This window comes from Leopardus geoffroyi, chromosome C2 (assembly GCF_018350155.1).
Source record: "Leopardus geoffroyi isolate Oge1 chromosome C2, O.geoffroyi_Oge1_pat1.0, whole genome shotgun sequence".
Taxonomy (NCBI): domain Eukaryota; kingdom Metazoa; phylum Chordata; class Mammalia; order Carnivora; family Felidae; genus Leopardus; species Leopardus geoffroyi.
Genome location: NC_059333.1, coordinates 48,668,636 through 48,690,947, shown reverse-complemented (window position 1 = coordinate 48,690,947; position 22,312 = coordinate 48,668,636). Strand labels below are relative to the sequence as shown.

The following is a 22,312-nucleotide window of genomic DNA, read 5'->3' as shown; positions in this document are numbered from 1 at the left end:
GATGTATGTCTAAGCCAAATAATTTCTAAATATGATCTCACAAAAGCAGGTGAGCCTGGGTCCATCTCTGATATGGACATGCTGTGTTTCTGGTTTCCCTGGAGTCAGGATCCTTATTGAAAATCTGACGCCAATAATAATAAGCTTTTCAGATTATTAGAATAATGTTATATAACCCTTCTCAGAGAACTGTCAGCGGACAACTCCCCCCCCCCATTTTTTTTGCATACAGATGACAAAAGTCCAAAACAAAAGAGACAAATTTATTAAGACTTACGAAATTTAGCCAAATTTTACAAAATCTAGAGCTGTGTATCATCCTTTCTTGAATTTCTGGAGTCATAAGACAACATTAACCAGTTTCCTTCCTCCAGCTCCAAAAACAACACAACGGACAAGAACACGTCGTCCACGTCCAAAACATAAAACCACACAGAGCCCAGCAGTATCTCAGACTAAACTAGGTAAATATGTGGTTCCTGGCACCTGTGGAACCCCTTGGATGTGATACGTGCATGACAGTTTAACTTGCCACCTAATAGCTCTGGTGACCCTTCATTGTGAAGGCCCAAGTCACAAGAGCTCTAGTTAATAATTATGACTGCCTTGTGCTGCTTGGTATCTTCTTGGTACCTTTGTATTTTATTTGCTTTCTCTGAAAAATTATATTTTTCTCTTTGATTCTGGTTTATCAAAAACTTAGTTAAGTAACTAGCATATTTAGTTCACTTAGTCACACGTTTTACTAAGTGAAAAATAGTTCAGAAGTAACAAATCACTTGGCTGAGGAAGGAAGTTTCTTATGTAGAAACTGTTCACTAATGGATGTAAAGGAATATGGGCAGAAGCAATATATCTACTGGGCTTTACCAACTGTTAGGCACATAGTTAATTCTTAGAGAAGTAAAAGATCCGTGAGCTGGTAAGTGTAATGTGGACCTCAAAATGTATACAGTTTGTAGACCTGTTGCTAGGGTAGGCAGGAATAGCATAAACAGAGGCTGGAAGGTACTATATATGTGAGTGACAGCAGAAGATCAGAATTAGGAGGGCAACCTGAATGGGAGAAAGGAGGAAGACAATGTTCACTTAGCTGATTCTCAGAAATTTTGGTCAGTGATGCTACTTTTAGATGGGTCCATAAAAAGGACCTTAAATGCCTGACTTCAGTGATTGGATTTAAGCCAATTGGCTACCACATACTCTCCTATCTTCCTGGGGTCAGGCCTTTTCTGTCCTGGTAGCAGAGAAATGCACTGACAAGTTTTGCAGACTGAATGACCCTCTGTATCTTGTTCTTTTATTTATCTTTGGACAGACGTCTTGGTCTTCTTCCAAAGTAGACACTCAACAAAAAGCATCCTCTATTTTGGCTATTCATTATAGTATCTGCTTAAATATATCAACTATTGCATCTATAATGACCTAGGGATTTTTTCTAATAAATTATACTTTCACATTGTTTTCTCATACTTTTTTACCATAAAATTCCTTGACAAAAGCCTAAAGATTTTTCTAAGTAGGGTTTTCATTGTTGATGTGTTATCAGAGAATATTGAAAACAAGCAAAACTTAGAGCTCTGTGGAGATACTGAAGATACAACTATTTCATAAGAACAAATATCTTTGTACCTTCACCTCAGAACTTTAAAAATGTTGCTTTTTTGCTGTAGAACCAATACCACACTGGTGAAGTTCATTTTGAAGAAAGTTCAATGGCTTTTCCCAAGTGTTTAACGTTTCTTTTTAAATTACTTTTGATCATTGCTTGCTAGAGACTCTGAACCCATTACTCCTGGGACATCTATAGGTAGTGATCTTTTATGTCCTTTAGCAAGTGCTTTCTCTTATTCATTGTTAAACTCATCTGTGGTGCTATATAGACAATGATGTCATACTTTGTCATCATCCTATTACAGTATTCATTTTACAATATAAAAGGCTTTTTAAAGATTGTTTATTAAAGATTTTATTTTTTTATTTATTTTGAGAGGAAGAAAGAGAGCACACACAAGCGGGGGAGAGATAGAGAGAGTATCCCAAGCAGACTCTGTACTGTCAGCTGCCAGATGCAGGGCTCAAACTCAAGAACCATGAGATCATGACCTGAGCTGAAACAAAGATTTGGCTGCTTAAACCAATGAGCCATGCAAGTGGCCCTAAAAGGCTTGCTTTCTAACAGAAATGTGTATGGACTGAATTCAGCACCACTGTCTGTCCCATATCCCAGCTTCAAATTGTATCATGTCAATCTGAGTCTCCGCTTAAACAATACTGTTTGTTAGAGCTAAGGCCTAAATATGATAGTCTGTATATCCCCTATTTAGACCCCCAATAAGTTATCGACTATGCCATGATTTTTTTCAGGCATCTTTTTTCTGTACTGCAAGTTCTGTCTAACTTTTTTTTTCACTTTGTAGATGTTTCAGCAAGTTTTGTATGCTTATTCTAGTAAATGACCAAGTGGAATATTTGCCCGAGCCTAGTTATTTTAAATTATAATTAGAAGTGAATACTGGGGCGCCTGGGTGGCGCAGTCGGTTGGGCGTCCGACTTCAGCCAGGTCACGATCTCGCGGTCCGTGAGTTCGAGCCCCGCGTCAGGCTCTGGGCTGATGGCTCAGAGCCTGGAGCCTGTTTCCGATTCTGTGTCTCCCTCTCTCTCTGCCCCTCCCCCGTTCATGCTCTGTCTCTCTCTGTCCCAAAAATAAATAAACGTTGAAAAAAAATTAAAAAAAAAAAAAAAGGAAGTGAATACTGTAGTGTGGTTTGAACTCTCACCCCATCATATTTTAGGAGCAATTTGTAACCAGTTTTGGATTAGGGACACTTTCAAAGAAGTGATAGTTCTTAATCTTCTTTTCTTAAACATAATTATATTGTAATTTTTAATCTTGGGAGAACTCAATTAAAAAAGGAAACCTCTTAACATACTAAAGGAGAAAACATCAAACCAAAGTAACAGTTTTCTCCACTCAAAGAAACTCTGACAAATTTTAGAAAGATTAGTATATCATCTTAATCAGAGTTTATGAGCTATCAACACTATATTAATCCTAAATTTTCTTCCTTCAGCTACAACAACAAAGAGACCTCGTCGTCCACGCCCCAAAACTAAAACCACACCCCATCCAGAAGTACCTCAGACCAAACTGGGTAAATATGTGATTTCTGGTTTAAGGAATCCTAGCCGTCTACCCCAGTTGGGATCCTAAATTCTATGCACATAGTTGGCACATGTTCTATATATCTCTTAAGAGTAAAAGCTGCTGGTTAGTGAGCAGAACTTGAGATACCTGAGTATCTCGTGCTTCCTGTGTAGGAATCTTCTCCAGCAATGACTGTTTTATTTACTTTTCATGCTATTTGATTCCATTCATGTCTTAGAATAAAGCTTCCTCAGTATTGAACCAACACAATCAATTCAAGTGGACTTCTTTTATTAATCCCCTCATAACACCCATAACCATATTAGTAGCTATGAGATACATAAGAAGTGGGAAGTATGTTTTATCCCCTAGTATGTATTATAGTTGTAAACAAAAGCCATTCCTGCATAAACATAGAGAAAATAACATGAGGCAGCCATGTTTACGCAAGTATGTGGCCGGGGGTGGGGTGGGGGGTGGTGGTGGTGGTGGCTGTGTGTCTATATGTATAACTTCTCAGATGGTAGAAATGCTATGTAATGGGTTAATATCTGGAGCAGGACAAGGATCAGGATATTAGAAAGAAACTAGTACAGAGTTTGGGTGAGTGAGTGGGTAAGGGAACAAAGTCTGACAAGCAGAGAATATCTGAAGCTGGCCTCCCAGATACAGAATGATTTCTAGGTGCTCTCCTGTTGAGTGGGCCCATAGGATAACTTTAAGGGAGGCTGAGAGGTGTACTTAAGACTTTAAATTTGACCTACGGGGCTTCAGTGATCCTTCTGCACAGGATCATGCTTTTTCTGCTCTTAAAACTGAGGATACCTAGTTTAATATAATATCAAAAACAGGGGTTCTTTCTCACCTTACTGTATCAAATGCCACTCTTTTCACTAAAGACTTAGTCTCTTGGCTGGTGTAGTATCAGCTTCATTTTGGCTATGTCTGGTATGTGTGGTGAACAGACCCTAAAATGACCCTTTACTCTTCAGCCCCTCATACTTCCTGCCTGTTGGTTTAAAGATGTGTGTAATCCATCTTTTCCCTGCCCTTTCTCCCTTAGAAGGCTTAGAAGCATTTTACTGTTAAGATGAATTTTCTGACATTTCATGCATTCACAAAAATCTCTTTGGTTTCTTTTATTGATTTTTATCAGTTCCTACCACAGTCTTTGAACCAGTTTTTCTTAGAACCGAGGCTCCAGGGACAACACTAGGTAAGGACACATTACATCCATCAGCACCTGCTTTTCCTGCTCATTTGAAACCCACTTCATCACCATCATAACCACAGCTTCTTCTGCTTCATGAGACTTCCATGTCATCCTCTATTGTCTGTTCAGTTATCATTCAGTTACTTCTTTGTCATTCTGTTACTTCTTAATATACTGAGGAGAGTTAAAGCAACTCATCTGTTTTTAAAGGAGCCAAGTATGAACTTAGTCTAGTATATGCATCTGCAATTTAATGCATGTGAAAGTATGGCATCTTAATCCATGTAACCTGTTAATCACATTATTTGTGAGTTTCAAACATAGGAGGGTTGGGGTGAGAGTGTCTATCCTTGGTCTAAGCTAAGTATTGTCACAGCTGTTACAGTGTGGCATGATTCTTGTGCAGATCTAAATTCCTACAATTTTATTATGTGCATCATTTTGTGTTTTTGTTTTGTCATTTTAGGTAATGGTGTGGTCTTCTTTCAGTAAGGGGTGAAATAGAAATGAGCTCAGTGATAATCAGTTTAAATTATTAGTACCATCATTAGTTGAAATTCACCCTCCATCTTTCCCACCACCACTGTAACTCAGTAAAGTTTTGGAACTTTTATCATTTAGAGATACTTGTGAGAATATCCTTGATATATAAACTCATGTTTCTGTGTGACTTATGTTTTTCAGAGTAATGTAAATGATATAAAGAGGCAATTATCGAAATGGGGGCAAATATATTAAGCTGAAAGGAAAAATTTTCTGAAACTCAAGAAATTAGAAGACATATAATCCTATCCACAGCTTCTGGAACTAAGAACACTCTGTTAACCTGAGGTTTTCTTCCTTTAGCTCCCAAAGTACCTCTCCAAACTCACCCTCCACATCCCAAACTTAAAACCACAAGGAGTCCTGAAGCACTTGACACTGAGCTAGGTAAATGTATATATCCTGGTTAAGCCTATCCCAGTGGGGCCCAGAGAAAGTGAAGGGGCAAGTCAAGGTAGATAATGAGAACATGGTTGAAGGGGTTTAGGTGATAGTGAATTTCTCAGGCTTGTGAATGAGAATCTTCTCTCTAAATGTTTATTTGATTTCTCATTCAATTCTTCTTATTCTTGAAATGTTAAATGTGTGTAGTGGAATGAAATAGGTACAGAATGAATATATGTTTGGGTAAATGGGAAATTGTTTCTTGGTAACTACAAAGTCAAGTCCAAGTCATAAGGATCTAGGGTAGGAATTGGCATTTTCTATAAAGGGCTTGAGAGCAAATATTTGGGACTTTGTGAGTCATGTAGTTTCTGTTGAACATTTTTATTTTTTTCTTTTTAATTTTACAACACTTAAAAAATGGAAAAATCATTCTTAGCTTTACATGGAATATATGAAAATAAGCTATGGGCAAGATTTGGTCTATGGGCCATCGTTGGTCAACCGTTGATTGAAAGAATCAATAATCAGAGTAGGCCAGAATAGTTGGGAAGGACTGAGCATTGAAATCACTATAGATTTAGATGGCTGGGGACAAAGGGGATGGAGAAGTACGTAAAGGAAGGACACGTGTGGAGGGCCAGTGAGGGAAGGCAGAGGCTTTTCTCACCAGTTGAAACTCTAGGGCTTCTAAGTTTGATCAGAAAGGGCATTTTTCTGAGGCTACTGTAGCTAAATGGGCCCAAAGGACCAGTTGAAAGGTATTTTTAATGTTGGCCTAAGGAGTTTGAATTCATTTAGTAATGATCAATGTTTGTATATAGTCAGGCTTTGCCTGAGCATTGGACAGAGAGCTACCCTGCTATACCTCAGACTGAATGCCCGTCCCTTCTCCTGTTCTCTTAAGTATTCTGGTAGGCAAAGCTCACTGTCTCTTTCCAAAGACGAGTTCTTAGCAAGATTGATGTGGTCTATTTTGGTACATTACTTAGACTAGGATTATCAAAGAGTGAGACACTACAGGGGCACCTTACAGGGATAATTATCTACTACAAAGACCACTCCTACTATGTGATGAATTGGTACCCGCGTGCAGAGATGCCGTATCTCTCAGCTCAGAAAGTGAATAGTTTTTGCTTTGTACTCTAGACACATTAGTACTTAGGTACAATTAATTTTGCAGTTCTGAGATTGTATAAATATTTAACATTTCATTTTTGTTTTTTATTATTTTTGGTCAGTTCCTGCTATAATCTTTGAACCAGTCACTCCTATGAAAGAGACTCCAGGGACCACATTTGGTAATGCCATTTTCTGACCTTCAGCAAGAGCTTTTTCTGCTCATTGTCAAACTGATTCCACTTGTCATTCAACTACATTCTTTATCTTATGAGTTGAACATGAGGCCCAAAATGATGCTTCACTCTCTTGTTCTTAAGAGAGGCATGCCTGAATCTAGTTGGGGATATCTTTTTGCCCTGTAACTTACTTTAAAATTTTTTCATGCCGCCTTCTGTTTTTGTCTTAATCTGAGTTCTCTGTTAAGGCAAATATCATATGTTCATGTGAGCACCTAATCCTGATCTGTGCTAACCAGGCTATGACAGGGAAGTTGCTTTATATATACTTTGTAGTACTTTTTATCTGCCTGTTTGTTTTTGTTGTTGTTGTTAACTTTTGAGTAATATGTTTTTAGTGAATTGTCAATCAGATAATGTGATCAAGGACAGTAAGTTTAAATAGTAAGCCCCATCCTTAGGATGAATCTGACTACCCCTTACTCACCACCATAGTTTAGAAATAGATGATTCTTAATCTTTTAAATGCAGTCAGGGTACTCTAGGAGAATGTGATAAAGGGGTTCATGACTGGCTCAGTTGGTGGACTGTGCAACTCTTGATCTTGGGGCTACAGGTTTGAGCCCCACATTGGGTGTAGAGAGTAAAAACAAATTTAAATATTTTTAAAATATATGATAAAAATACTAATATTGACTCTCTGCATTAATAACTTCATGTTTATGTCATTTTGACCCCCAAATATCTTCAATAACAAAGGAAGATACAGGAACATAGTAGGGGCAAATTTTTCACACTAGAAATGTATATATTTTATGAAATTCAAGACAAATCTGTCAAGCTTTAGAAAACTTTTTTTTTTTTTAACTTCATGATTTGTAGAACCATCAACTTTAAAGGTTATCTTTTTCCACCTCCAAAGACATTCCAGTGGGAATGTCATTCATAAACCAAACTTAAAACCACTCCAAGTCCTTTAAGATCCTGGTACTACACTAGATAAAAACTGAGTTCTTTGTTTCAGAAGCCTGAGCTTTCTATGAAAGCTTTGTTTCATAGCCTTACCTATTAAAAGTGTAAACCCACATAACCCTCTGATGAGGGAATCATGAAGAGTCCTTTCCCGTTCAGTGTTGGTGAGAAGTACATGTTTGGAAGATAAATAATTTTGCTCTTGCTCAGGGTAGAAGGAAACATGTTTTACTTAGTCTTCAGGCTAGTGGAACACAAAAACTTTTCTTGCATAAAAAGCCTAGAGAAGGGAAATAAGGCAGGGTGCTTTCACAAATTCAAGGTTTTTGTTGGGTACATCAAGTGCTAGACTGATTATGTAAGTTATTGAAGAAGTAAAGCATCATTTTGGGCCTCAGTAGATCAGGCAAGGAGTTTGGGTCGTGACATCACATCAGAATTTGCACAAGTGGACAGGTCAGAGAGAACAAAGAAAAAAAAATAGGACACGTTTAGAGGCCACCAGAGGGGCAGAGGTTCTGGGGCTTTGAAACATCTGTCAAAACATTTTGTTGGTGATTCTGCATTTGGATAATACCACAGAAAGTTGAAGGAGGGCTTGAATGTTGCACTCAGGAGTCCAAAGTTGTTCTCATGAGCATCAGAAATCTCTTCTTTCCACACTGGATAAAGTTTTCCCTGCACTGAGTGTGGATGGGTGCTTTACGAGTGCCACAGACTGAGTGGGTGCCCCTTACACAGTCCTCTTGAGTACCTTTCTATAGACACAAGTCACAAAATCTTTCCAAAGATGAGTTCTCAGCAAGGTCTTCATAGCTATTTTTGGTTATTTGTATAACGGCTACTTGGATATTTAGGAATTTTTTCTGCAGCCTTAATTTGAAAAACATGGTAGATGTCTTCTTTATTCAACACCCACTAAAGTGCAAGTTAGTTTTTCACATGCTTTTTCAAGATGGTTAGTAAATGCCTAAAAATGTGCTAGAGTCTACCATATTAGATTCATATAATCCGCTATCTAGTAGAACTGTTTCCCTCTTTTGCTAAACAGAGACCACAGGTAATGACTATCTCAGGAGATGTAGAAGTCCCTAACTACAGTTAAGCCAAATCTGGACAAAATAATGGGTTTTCCTTCATATTAGTTTGCTAAGTCTGCCATAACAAAAGAGACTGGGTGGCTTGAGCAATAGAAATCTATTTCTCACAGCTCTGGAGGCTGGAAATTTAAGATGAATGTATCAATAGTTTTAATATTTCCCAAGGCCTTTCTCCTTGGTTTGTAGATGGTCTCATCTTTCTGCATCCTCACATGGCCTTTCCTCTGTCTGTGAGCATCCCTTGTGTGTCTCCCTATTCCCATATGGTCATGAGTCATATTGTATTAGGGACCTGCCCTTGCAACCCCATTTAACCTTCATTGTCTCTTCAAAGTTCCTATCTCCAAATACAGTGACATTTGGGAGTTAAGGCTTCAACATAAGTATTTGGGAGAAACACAGTACACTCCACATACCCTCCATCTATAAATAAAAATAATAATTCTAGAGGCAATGTTGCACTGGAAAAATACATTTTGAAGTGGATGTTGTAGCTCTTTATATATCTTTAAAAAACTTGTTTTGCTTATTTTATTACTTCAGTTCCTGTTACAGATCTTGAACCTGTTACTGTTAGAACTGAGACATCTGGGACAACATTAGGTAATGATTCTGTGCCATTTGCCAAATGCTTTTGCTGTTCATTGTACATTCCATTCAGTCTCCATCTCCTAGATTTTCCTCCTACATAAGACAGCCACCATCATCCTCTGTTGCCATTCGATCAATCTGAAGAATACTGAAGCCTCTTAAAAACAAGTTTCCTGTTGTTTTTATGAGAGCAGACATTAGCTTAACTCAAAACATTGCTGCCATTTGGTACGTTTGACATTGTCGTGTTAGCTCATGCTCCACTGAACAGTGTTCTGTGTTAATACTAAGTTTAAAACAAGTTGGGATCTGTTTCTTATCTAGGCGGATCAGCAATAACAGCTACTCTTAGACTCCTTTGCACATCTATGTTTTACAAAAACTATTTGTATGATATGTTTGTTTCTTTGTTCCTGCTTTAAATAATGACATGTTTTATTACTAACTTGATAGATAGGAAATGATCTAAATTTGCAATTTTAAATTATAAGCCTTTCCCTTAGTGTGACTCTAGCCTCCCCTCCCCTTGCACCAGGGTTGAGCCCTCCTCATTTTTTCCCAGTGAAGAAGTTCTGTGTTTAATTACAAGTGCTAATCTTCATGCCTTGAATGAATTACTCAACTACATACATGAGTTTGCCCCAAAGTACCATCAAGGATAAACGAAGATACATTGGCCTAAAAGGATTGAAAATTTTAAATTACAAAAAATTGCCTAGAACTTTTGAAAATCTAACAGCTTTTTTAAAAACCTCTCCTCGATATCCAGAGCCTAAAGACCTAGAGTAACACAAAGTTTTTCTTTCTTCAGCTACCAAAATGTCACAAAGACCCCGTCGTCCACGTCCCAGACCTAAAACCACACCGAGCTCTCAAGTACCTCAGACCAAATCGGGTAAATGTGATCGCTTGATTTAAGGGTGAACCCTAGTAGCCTATCCCAGTGGGAACACAAAGCAGTGCCAAGCTGTTCGTCGCTCTAAGCCTGAAGTCATGAGGCATGGTCAGGTGTCTGAGAATATGGCTGCTTTGCTCAGGTGTCAGAGAATACGGCTGGTTGAGATATATTTGATGCCAGAATATCTTACTCTATGTGAAAGTCTTCTTTTATATGCATTTAGTATATTTTTACTGTCAATTTCTGTCAAATTTTAATGATAAAGCTTCTTTAGCAGAGTCAGTATATGTAGTTCAATGAAACAAAAGAATATAAGGAACATAAATTACATCCCTTGCATATTTCTGGACCAATATTGAAAATTGCCAATATTGATGTGATAATGGTGAGTGATATGCCAGCTATGAGAGACTTTCTAAAAATAATGGAGTTGGGTATATGTTTGCATGATACATTAAACACTGACCTTGAAGAGGAAAAGACAAAGGTGATCTAGAGTTGGACCTTGGGCCCACTAAAGGATTTGAATGAATGGAGGGAAAAGTGAATCAAGGCAGAAGGGCTGGACATGTGGGGTGGTAGGGGATCAGCCACAAAGGCAATCCAGTGGGCCTAACACAGAATGTCCTACTTCCAGATGGCCAAAACAAGGTTACTGATGATGCTGCATTTGTAAGGGTCCAGGCAGACAGTTGAAAGAGAATTTTGAGGACCCAGTTCAGAAGCTTAGATTTGATACAGGGACATCAACTATCTTCGATTTCTACTTTATTTGGGCTTTGGCTGGACAGATAATCCACTAAGTATTTTAGACTGAGTGACCATCTTTATTTTGCTCTTTTATGTGTCATGATGAATTCTTGGAAAGATCAGCATCGTCTACTTCAATGATTAATTTTTATATCTGTTTCAAAGTTATAAACTGTTTATTGCATCCATGTTCACTTAAACATAGCAAGTGCACATTTTCAGCTTCCATAGAAATACAGACTGATAAGATTTTTTTTTTTAATTTTTTTTTTCAACGTTTATTTATTTTTGGGACAGAGAGAGACAGAGCATGAACGGGGGAGGGGCAGAGAGAGAGGGAGACACAGAATCGGAAACAGGCTCCAGGCTCTGAGCCATCAGCCCAGAGCCCGACGCGGGGCTCGAACTCACGGACCGCGAGATCGTGACCTGGCTGAAGTCGGACGCTTAACCGACTGCGCCACCCAGGCGCCCCCTGATAAGATTTTTTTAAAGACCATTTCTTTTCCAAGTTTGTTAGGTAAATGAATAAGAATATTTTCCAGTGCAGAGTTTTCCATATCAGAATCCATTATCTAAAACCTAGGATAATTTAATGTTGCCTTCTTTAAGGCAATCAAGATAATTCAAAGGCTAAGCTGAAGACCATGATTGTAATTTCGCCAAATGTTCAAAGAATGATTATCTACTCTTTCCTTAAGAAGTTATTTTTTGTTTTTGTTCTTGAAGAAGCGTTAACACACAAATAGATTTGTTTGGATGCGAGTGTTCTGACTTTTTGTGTATTTTAAAATCTCTTTGGTTTACTGTATTTTTTGGTCAGTTCCTGCTACAGTTCTTGAACCTGTCATGCTTATATCTGTAATAACAGATATCTGTAATAACAGATATACTGGCTTTTCAACAAGACTTATTCTGCTTGTTTTATAACCCAGAGTTTCCTCTTGTTTTATATTACTGTATGTCATTCTTTTAGGCCATTCATTTACATTCTTAAAATTATGAAAACTCTTAAAACAAATCATCTGTCTTTTCATAGAGAATCAGTCATTCATGAACGTACTTTAGGGCATTTATTTGCCATGTAATCTATTTTAAATTGTTTCACGTTATTTTGTATTTTTTTTAAGCAGTGCTTGCAGTTAAAAAAAAAAACTTTTTCAAACATACTATAGGTTTCTACCTCTAACTTAGTTAGAAGCCATTAACAGCTATCGTGAGGCCAAGAGAATCCATTCATTTCACATCTACATCTCTACCTTTTTTTTTTTCTATTTGTGCAGTATTTTTTTTTTTTTGTCTTGTTTCTATTTAGGTACTAATGTGTTCTTGTTTTAGTAGTTATGTAGAATGTATGAAAGATTGAAAAATTGAGTTATAAATCTCAGATTTAATATGACTGTCCTTGATAATACATTAAAATTTAGCAATGGTTCTTAACCTTTCTGTTGTCCAATCAAACTGTTCTGTGACACTTTGATTATAATTACTAAACTTTATTTCTTTAATTAAAAATGGATTTTTTTCTTCAAAGACTATTCTGTGCTAATAGAAATTCATTAAGGAGTATACATGACAAAAATCTCAAACTAGAAAGGCAAATATCTAACAGGTTGTAGATAATCTCGAATCATGTTTTCACCTCTCATTGCTTCCAGAAAAGAGGTAATGTAGTTGTGTAGTAACCCTAGAATTTCTTCCTTCAGCTTCCAAAACATCACAACAGACACGCCGTCCACGTCCCAGACCAAAAACGACACCAAGTCTTGAAGTATCTCAGTCCAAACCAGGTAAATAAGTATCCCTGGTTTAGAGTCTCAGCAGCCTAACCCAGCAGGATCTCAAGAGTAATTCCAGTGGTTGGGAGTAACCAATAGGCCCTATTAAAGATACAACTCATGTTAAACAGAATTTCCCACTGTAGAGATGGCAAGAGGAACACAGTAGGGGGACAGCTGTGGGGCAACCAAAAGCCTCATAGCTCCTGAGTGAAATCTTCTCTATAACTGTGCCTTTTATTAACTTCCATTTGTCTTCAAAATAAAATTCCTTTAGAAAAATTATGCATATTCAGTTCAAATTAACAGGGTCTTTAGTATCACCAGGTCATATTAGTATCTTTGGTGGGTGTACATTAGATGTGGGAGACATGTTTTAGTCCTCAAACCTACAAGAAAATTGAGAACAAAAGCCTTCCTCAATAAGATAGAAGATGGCGTTAGAGAGCATGTATGCACAGATGAGATTGATTTCTGGGTGCTCTCAACAAAATGTGCTAGGTACATAAATAGGATCAGGAAAAGATTAGGAAATAGTGGGGCCTTGAAACCACCATAGTAAATGGCTGACTGGAAAGATAGGTAGGAATAAAATCAGAAAGACTGTATATATAGAGAGACAAACCAAAAGAGATAGTCTAACTGTAATACTAGTATAGAGAATGCCTGACTAGACCGTGGTCATCAAAGCTTACTGAATCTTGATTGGTCCATGGACTCTTATGGTGGAGATTCTTAGGCATCTGATGGAACAGTTGAGACTTAATCCAATAGACATCAGCAAATTCGTCTTTGCCCATGAGGGCATGTTCTTTCTTTGCTTAGAATAGAGGGATACCCTGTTAAATAGATCATGCTTCGGCCTCACTTTCTTTCCAAAGTTGTTAGTAATACCCACACATCCCACTTTATTACTTAAAATCAAATCATCAAAGGAAGAATAAGGAAATAGTTACCTGACTTAGGTATGGCCAAATTTGAGGAAATCAACAGTCTACTTTTCTAGTTTAACAGTTTTTAAAAGTTGTTACATAGTTCTAGAAAGCATGTTAATAAGACTCATTTTGAAGAAAATGTCTTGAGGGTTTTTTTAATTAAACAATCATTTTGTTTATCTTTAATGCTTTTGATCAGTTCCTACTTCAGACCTTGAACCTGTTACACTCAGAACTGAGACTTGGGTAACAACACAAGGTAAAAACACATGCTCCTCAGTAGGTGCCTTTCTTTCTGATTGTCAGATTCATTCCATCAACATCATACCTGCAGGTTCTTTTACTTCATAAGGTTATATCATCCTCTGTTGTCACTCCATTAAATTCTTCATCCTAAAAGTATTGAGGACTTTGTTCAAACACGTTATTTCTTTTAAGAGAGCCATGCATAAACCTAACTCAAGTCATCTGTTGTACATGTAACCATCTGAAACTGTTTTGTCATCTTGTGTGCTTTTTAATCATGTTTTGTTAAAGCTGGGTTTTGACTCTACTGACTATTATGGCATCGGGAAGTTTCTTTGTGGATCTGAAGTTCTTCTCTTTTTTTTTTTTTTTTTTTTAACTCTCCATGTATTATCTGTTCTTTGATTAACTTTTTAGTTAATTACATGGCCTTATCTTAGTAAACTGTCAAAGAGTTTGTATCTATCACCACACCATAATATGTTAGCAGTGGAACTTACCCTTTTGTTCAATAGAAGAGTGCTATGAACAGTTCTTTGTTTCTTGAATAATTTTACATGACTCATTCTCAATGAACTTGGATTTATAAAAGAATATATACTATTATATTAAGGGTGAAAGTTTCAAATTAAAGGTTAATAAGGAAAATTTACTAAATGTAGTAAGTTTTAGAAAATCTGGAGTCATGTGTCATGCTGTCCTTAGCTTCTGAACTAGACTCTGTAGTAATTGAAGATCTTCCTTCTTCAGCTCCTAAGACATCGAAACGAACCCGTCGTCCACGTCCCAAACATAAAACTACACCAACTACTGAAGTACCTCAAACAAAACTGGGTAAATGTGGGTTTCTGGTTAAAGGAGTAAGTCCTAGCAGCTTTTGGGAGTCTGGGATTGATGCCAGTGGTAGAAGTGATAGCCCAAGTGAGCCCAGTGAGGGTGGGGGCACTAAATGATCTGCACTGATCCCCCTGTTGAGTAAGCAAAGGAGAACATGATTTGGGGAGACGTGTGGCAGCTGAATCCCTTGTGCTTTCTGCATAAAGATCTTCTATTTTAATGTGTATTTTATTACTTTTGCTTACTTTATTCCATACTTCTCTAGCAGACAAAATGTCTTAAATAGAACCAATCATTTTTTATTTCAAGAAACAGTGTCTTCCATTTCCCCACAGCTACATCAACAGCTGTGAGGATATCACAGATGTAGCCTGCTTGTTTTTACTTCTCAGGCTATAGTGTAGTGAAAGTCAAAACCTGCTCCAATAGGAAGCATTTAAAGATTGAACCGAGGCAATGTGTCTGTGCAAATCAAGATTATTTTTTGCAGGGGTTATAAACATCTTTGAGCATAGAGAGAAGTTTGTGAAGGACAGGAATAAGGAGTTAGAAATAAAGTGAGTCTTAAAATCATGGAGTTTAACAGAGACAAAAAGAAAGGAGGTATTGAGGCCAGCCAGAAGGCACAGGGCTCCTGGGACAAGGGAGATACTGCTTTTAAGTGGTAAAGATAGGGCTGAGTTTGGAAGGGTCCATAAGAGCAGTTGAAGAAAGTTCTTGAAGGTATGACTCAGAAGTTTGGATCTGACCCTAGTAGTATTAGTGGTCTTTTCTGCGATCTCTTCCACATACACAGGGTACCACATTTTTGTGATTAGAGCAGAGAGCTGTTCGACTGGGTACCACACACTGAGTGGTTGTTCCTTAACCTGATTGGTTATTAGAATGATTTTGCATCACATGAGGCCTATTTCCACTTACGAGTTCTCAGCACAATGAGCAAGGTTCACTTTGCTTTGTTCTTTTCTATGACTCCTTTCAAATATAAGTGCCATTCATTGTAGCCATCTTATTTAGACTTGCTATTTTCTTAAAGCTTCCACAGAAAAGCCAATAATTGCCGGGACATTTTCATAAGTCTCTATATGGTAAAATGTCTACACAAGTTTCCTAGAGCAGTACTTGGAATTAAGTATTTAAACACCTAAGAGCATATTGTGTTGACATTGAGATGCTTACCAGATTGATAGGTCAGCTATCACTGACTATCTCGTAAAAGAATATTTACCTGGTTATAGAGTGACCAAATATTTTATACATTTATTTGAAGCAATGTTATACTGGTTAGATTTTAACTTGCTGACTTTTCACAAGTGTTGACTTCATTGCTTTTCGTTAGTTCTCACTACAGATCTTGAAGCTGGCACTCTCAGAACTAAAGCTCCAGAAATCGTGGGTAATGAGAATGTGTGTCCTTCAAATAGTGCTTTTCTTGCTCATTGTCATGCCATTGTGGCCACAGGTTCTCCTGCATCTTACAACCATTTCAACACCCTCTGCTGTCATTCCATTGTAGTCTTTATCTTGAAATTATACTAAACTCTATTTCAAGTTACCTGTTAAACTTAAGAAAACTGTGAATATGCTAATATGAGGACATCAAACTGCCATAACTGTTTCATGTGATCATCTGCATGTGCTGAAAAGCACTGACTGCTTTAAGCTTCTTTTCAAACATGAATTTCCATCTGTCCCTTATTTACACTGCTTCTCCCTCCTCAATTGTACAAATGTCATGATCTTTAATTGTATTACTTTTTATTGTATTAGGATCTGTGTGATTATATTGATGGATCTATTGTTTCAAAACAAGATGCTTTTACTTAATTGTCAAAATTTTAAATGTGCCTAAGTCTTCAGACTTTAAATGAAAGGCTTTTCATGATAGAGTACAGTAACTCTTTCGTGAGAAGGTTAACAGTATTTAACTTTTATTGAGTCAAGGATTACTTTGAAACTTTGAACACACTCTATAATGTATTGATCCTGATGCTTTCAAATAAATAAACTCATTATTGTACCCATGATTATTTCAATAATAGGCATTTATCTCAACTTGTACAGAAGTACAAGTAGAATGATAAATGCTTTTTTCAGTAGAGTTAGAAAAGTATATATTATCTAACAGTAAGAAGTTTGTCTAGCAGAATTGTGCATATTAGCAACAGTCAGATAATCAAACATCTGGGAGAACTTGTTGACCACCGTGATATTTAGCAGAGTACAATGCTGTATCTATCGTATGAGTTTAATGGGTACTTTTCCACAGTGTAGTCAAATCTGCAGAGGAAGTGTCTCTTTTCTGTTAGTCTTGAGGCTTAAAAATTGACTCTTGCAGTTAGCCTTGAAGTGAATTTTTTTAAAAAATCTCTTTGGTTTCTTTTATTATTTTTGGCCAGTTCTTCCTACAGCCCTTGAACCTGTCACTCTTAGAACCAAGGATCCAGAAACAACATTAGGTAATCCAACATTTGTGAACAGTTTTTTCCGGCTCATCATCAACCCATTCTATCCTAATCATAATCACTTTGTCACCATCTTTATAAGACTGTCTTGTCATCTTCTGCTGTCCTTCAACTTTAATTTTCTTCTTGAGAGTATTGAAAACTCTTAACGGAAGTTACCTGTTTTTAAAAGCTATGCATGGAATAAGCCAGAATATCTGTCAACCATGTAATCTTGAACTTTTATCTAAACGGGGCTCAAATTGAAAGCTGAGTTTCAAAGTTGGCAATGTCTATATCTCCTCTAGACCAACCAAACCATAGCAATTCACATGGTATCATAGATTCTTTGGAAATTTTCTATTTCTTGGTGTGAACCTAAGACCCCACTACCTACAGCTTGGCCATGGTCCTTTTCTGCTTTTGAGGTTAGAGATTTATGAGATTCCTCACTCCTTGACTTAATTTTATGTGTGAGTTTTATCTCTTAAGAATCTTCAGTGATTAAAGAAATGGTTAACAAAATAGAAAATATTTCAATCTTGAAACACATATGCCTTGAATTTCAAGAAAATACAACATATTTTAGAAAATCTAGAGCCTTGTTTCCGAAACCATCTTCACAGGAGTAATCCAAAGTTTCATCCTTCAGCTCCTAAAACAGCACAACGAACCCGTCGTCCACGTCCCAGACCTAAAACCACATCAAGTCCTGAAGCACCTCAGACCAAACAGGGTAAATATGCTATTCCATGATTTGAGGGGTGAACCCTAGCAGTCTGCCCCAGTGGGGTCCCAAAGAAATGCGTCTGATGGGAAGTGACAGCCTTCAAGGCATGAGAGGTATGGTTAGCAACTGCTTCTTGAGTGAAATTTTTGGTTTCTCTAAAGATGTGTCTATAGCAAGACTGGCATAGTCACTGATAATTACTTATTGCTATATCTGCATTTAAACACATGATCTAGTTATTATGGTCATGATTACATAAGCATAGGTATTATTTCAGCTTCCAAAAGTTGTCACAAGTTACTTTCATATATATCTTCATATACATTGCCTAAGCAGATTTTCCAAAGCAAGCTTTCATATTGGTTAGAGTCAGAATATCAAACATCTTAGAAGAACCTCATAGTGACCATACTAATATGCATAGCAGAACTGAAAGGTTGTGACTACTTTCTGCAATGACTTGTTCCTGACTCGTTTGACCAAATTCTCAAAAATAAACTGGTTCCTGTCAATTCAAAAGTTAAAAAAAAAGTCATTTGAAACGAATGTTTTGAAAGAAAAATTAAGATTTTTTAATGTGTATTTATACTTTTTCATGTTCCTGTTGTTGCTTTTGGTTAGTTCCTGCTACAAGCTTTGAACCTGTTATTCATAGTTCTGAGGCTCCAGAATCAACATTGGGTAATGATTTTTGTGACCTCATTACATACTTTTTTATTCATTGAAAACCTATTCTATCACTGTCATGGCCAGAATTGCTCCTGCTTTCTTAGACTGCTCTTGTTCTGTTTCATACTTCATCTTATATGTAGTCATGATTCTTTTTTTATTTTTATTTTTGAGAGAGAGAGAGACAGAGACAGAGTGTGAGTGGGGGAGGGGCAGAGAGAGAGGGAATCACAGAATCTGAAGCAGGCTCCAGGCTCTGAGCTGTCAGCACAGAGCCCGTCGTGGGGCTTGAACGCATGAACTGTGAGATCATGACCTGAGCAGAAGTTCGATGCTTAACTGACTGAGCCACCCAGGAGCCCCATTAGTAGTCAGGATCCTTAATTCAAGTGCTACCTATTGTTTTTAACAAATGTCCCTGGACCCAGGAAATCTATCTGCCATTAAACTTCCTTTAAAATTTCATTCTCTTAAGTGTCTGAATTCTAAATTACAACCCATCTATTTGGTAGTTAGATCTATAAAATGATGATAATTAAATACCATGAAATCTTTCTGAGCAACTTACTTTCTATAAGATTTTTGTGACATACACATTATTCTTTTCCTATTTTCAGGGATTGTTTTTCCCTGTTATATTAAATTATCTAAAAAAAAAGTGCTTTCTGGAAGTGCAAACAATAGTAAATACAAGCTACAGTCCTTTCCCACCACAGAAGATTTTGTTTATTCTTTATCTTCCACCACAGCTTAGCATTGATCCTTAATCTTCACTAACTAGGAATCTCTGAGTAATTACATTAATATCTATTCCTCTAATTAACAAATCTTATTTTGTTTCCAAAACACTGTCAGTAGTGATAAGAAACAGATTAGTAAAATAAAATGTTTCAAAGTTAGGCAATAAACTCAAGAAAATGTAATATTTTAGAAAACACAGTCTGTGAACAGTGCTTTTGATGGTTTCTAGACCTATAAACACAATAGCAACTCGATTTTCTTCATTTAGTTTCAAAAACGTTGGGGGGAAAATAAATCCTCCTCCCAAACTTTAAACTTCTGAAAGTTTCACAGCAGGAATCAAGAAAGTCAGTGATTTCTAGTTTGAGTCCGTCCAGCCCATTGCAGTTGGATCCCAGGGATGACGGTGATGTAGCTTGTTAACTTTCAATTCCCACCTCTATACCTTCTAAGAGAGAGAAGGCACAAATTGCAGTTAGTATCTCTACAATTGCATGTTGACCAAAAGGATCATGGTTGGGGAGATTTATATGGTAGCCAAATTCATCATGTGCCCTGCAGAAGGGTTGTCTCCAACAAAAGATGCATCTTATTAAATTTTCTAACCACTCTATTTCATTTATCTTTTTTTGAAATTGGCAATACTTATTTGGCTTACTAAACAAAAATTTCCTTGCCCTCTGTGTTTCCAGAACTATATTAGCAGTTGGGTGGGGTGAGGTGAGGAACAGAGGTAGAGACCAAAGTAAGAACATGTTTCACTTGCTGAGAAGAGTACAATATAACTGTGAAGAAACACTGTTCTCAAGTTTGTTTGTTTGTTTGTTTGTTTTAAATAAGGCAATTTGATTATACAAAAGCTTGTTTAATTGGTAAGAATATAGAGAGAAAATACTTAAAGGAAACAAATATCTATGTGGATTGATAGAGAATAGTTGGTCTTTGAAATAACTTCAGAATTTTGCATTAGTGGACAGGAGGGTGGAAACTGCAAAAATAAAACAAAAAATCTCAATACCTTTTGAGATTACCCAAGGGGGAGGTCAAACTAGAACACAGAACAAAACATGCCAAATGGTACTAAACATGTTGGTAATGATACTGTCATAAAATCAGCTGTAGGAAGCTCTTAGAAAGCCCTTGTGGGAATTCATATTCAGATACAATAGTGAGAACCTAGTTTTTTCTCAAATAGGCCCTTGCATTTTGTAGTATGCTTAAGATAAGGGGTCAGCAAATTTTTTATGTAAGGATATTAGATGGTAAATAATTTAGACTTGTAGGCCATTCTCTGTTGAAACTACTTGATTCTGCTGTAGTATCTCAATTGAAGGCAACCAAAAGCAATATGTAGATGATATGGAAATATGCCATGGATCATCTTAACTTGAGGGTGTTGTTGTATTCCTATAAAATTTTATTTGGATTTTATACCATTTTCACATGTCATAAAATATTACTCTGAAATTTTTTCTGTCATTGAAAAAATACAAAAACTGTTCTTAGCTCACAGGTCAGGCCAAGGGCTGGATTGGCAGGGCCATAGTTTGACAATTGCTGCTTTAATAATGTATACTCTGCATGACTCTCCATAACTGTGTGATTTTTGAAGATCTATGTATTTCTATCCGTTGCTACCTTTATCTAAAACCTGTAAAAATAAATTTTCCATAATTACTTTGACATTTTAGATGCTCTTCTTTCAGCTCCCACTGAACTGCAAACTCTTACTTTGAAACCAGTGACATCACCAAGCCTAGAAATGACACAGAGTCAACCTGGTAAATAGACTGTTTTATCTGTCTGGGTATACTGTGAGCCTCAGGGGACATTTTCCAAGTGTTAAATTTTCAAATATAAAAAAAACAAGTAATACACATTTAATAACTCGATACATTGTACATGCTTTTCCCATGATTGCATACTGGTGTTAAGTTAGTTACATATTCATGGAAATTGTTATTCACCTGATAGACATATTTATCTTCATTTCATTGTGTATACTCTGTATCACATAGAGAATAGTCAAGTATGTGGATTAAGCAGTCAACAAAACCACTTAGAAGAATTGATTTTATCCCTTATTTTTCACTAACAGTTACAAACTTGTAGTTCTCTTTAGTAATAAGCTAAATGTGTGCTCTGTTCTGTGAAAAGAATGTTAGTTCAGTTATAACCATGAAGGAGGGAGAAAGTTCTCACTTAAGCAAAGGTCACAAAACCACCCTACACAATATTGCCCTTCAAAAATGAAAACAAACATTTTAAGTTAGGAATTCAGTAGCTACTCCCTGGCATATATTTTGAAACATCAGATCTTTTTTCCAGCATAGGATTATAATTCTTGTCATCTCCTTTGTGTATCTTCTAATTAATTAAATCACATTTTTGTGCCCATGATGGTACAAGGTACGGTTGTTAATAGTTACCTACAACACTTTCAAAATTAGGAATTCAATTCAGTTATTTGAGCTTCCCATCATGTTATTAATAATACTGTTATTATCATAACAGCAAACATTGAGCATGACATGCAAACAAAGTGCAAGACACTTTTCTAAATAGTATTTAGCTTGTGTGCATTCCCAGTGCTGGCAACAACCCATTCTTGATCAATTGTATCATTTTGTGTTCTCTGCTAGTTTCTGAAGTCCTGGAATTCGTTACATTAAGCATTGAGTCATCAAAGGAAGCTATAGGTAAAAAACATTTTCCCATCAAGAAATTCAGGTATATGTGCTTTTCCATCTCATTGCAGAAGTCATCTTTGGATGCCCTCATGCTTTGTGACATTTCATAGCTCTTCACATCTTGTCTGTGCTCATCCAGTGAATCTTAAAAGTCAGATATTACATACAGCACGTTGTGCTAGTGTCTGCTGTATTGCTATGCACGTTTCACAATTTCTTAGTTCCCTTTCACTCTGAATGCAAAATTTAACATTCTCATCATTCTTTAAATATGAATATGAACATCCTGTTTTTCATTTTTATATTGTTTTTAGGTTTCATCCCAATGCTTTTTAAGGACTCTTT

The 22,312-nt window shown here is 36.7% G+C and overlaps 1 protein-coding gene across 50 annotated transcripts in view; it reads left to right on the top strand.

Annotated features, from left to right (window-relative positions):
• Positions 1 to 22,312, top strand: part of LOC123610790 (ABI family member 3 binding protein) — a 265,188-nt gene that overhangs the window by 156,713 nt on the left and 86,163 nt on the right. For 18 of the 50 annotated variants that reach the window (XM_045501826.1, XM_045501820.1, XM_045501808.1 and 15 more), the window contains 16 exons: positions 375 to 464; positions 3,075 to 3,155; positions 4,305 to 4,364; positions 5,208 to 5,291; positions 6,530 to 6,589; positions 9,202 to 9,261; positions 10,061 to 10,144; positions 12,604 to 12,687; positions 13,810 to 13,869; positions 14,607 to 14,690; positions 16,033 to 16,089; positions 17,093 to 17,152; positions 17,790 to 17,873; positions 18,489 to 18,548; positions 20,969 to 21,058; positions 21,920 to 21,976. In XM_045501826.1, the coding sequence (XP_045357782.1) occupies positions 375 to 464; positions 3,075 to 3,155; positions 4,305 to 4,364; positions 5,208 to 5,291; positions 6,530 to 6,589; positions 9,202 to 9,261; positions 10,061 to 10,144; positions 12,604 to 12,687; positions 13,810 to 13,869; positions 14,607 to 14,690; positions 16,033 to 16,089; positions 17,093 to 17,152; positions 17,790 to 17,873; positions 18,489 to 18,548; positions 20,969 to 21,058; positions 21,920 to 21,976 (1,155 nt within the window). The remainder of the gene's footprint in view (positions 1 to 374; positions 465 to 3,074; positions 3,156 to 4,304; positions 4,365 to 5,207; positions 5,292 to 6,529; positions 6,590 to 9,201; positions 9,262 to 10,060; positions 10,145 to 12,603; positions 12,688 to 13,809; positions 13,870 to 14,606; positions 14,691 to 16,032; positions 16,090 to 17,092; positions 17,153 to 17,789; positions 17,874 to 18,488; positions 18,549 to 20,968; positions 21,059 to 21,919; positions 21,977 to 22,312) is intronic. The other 32 variants (XM_045501831.1, XM_045501818.1, XM_045501814.1 and 29 more) reach the window with 22 other exon arrangements.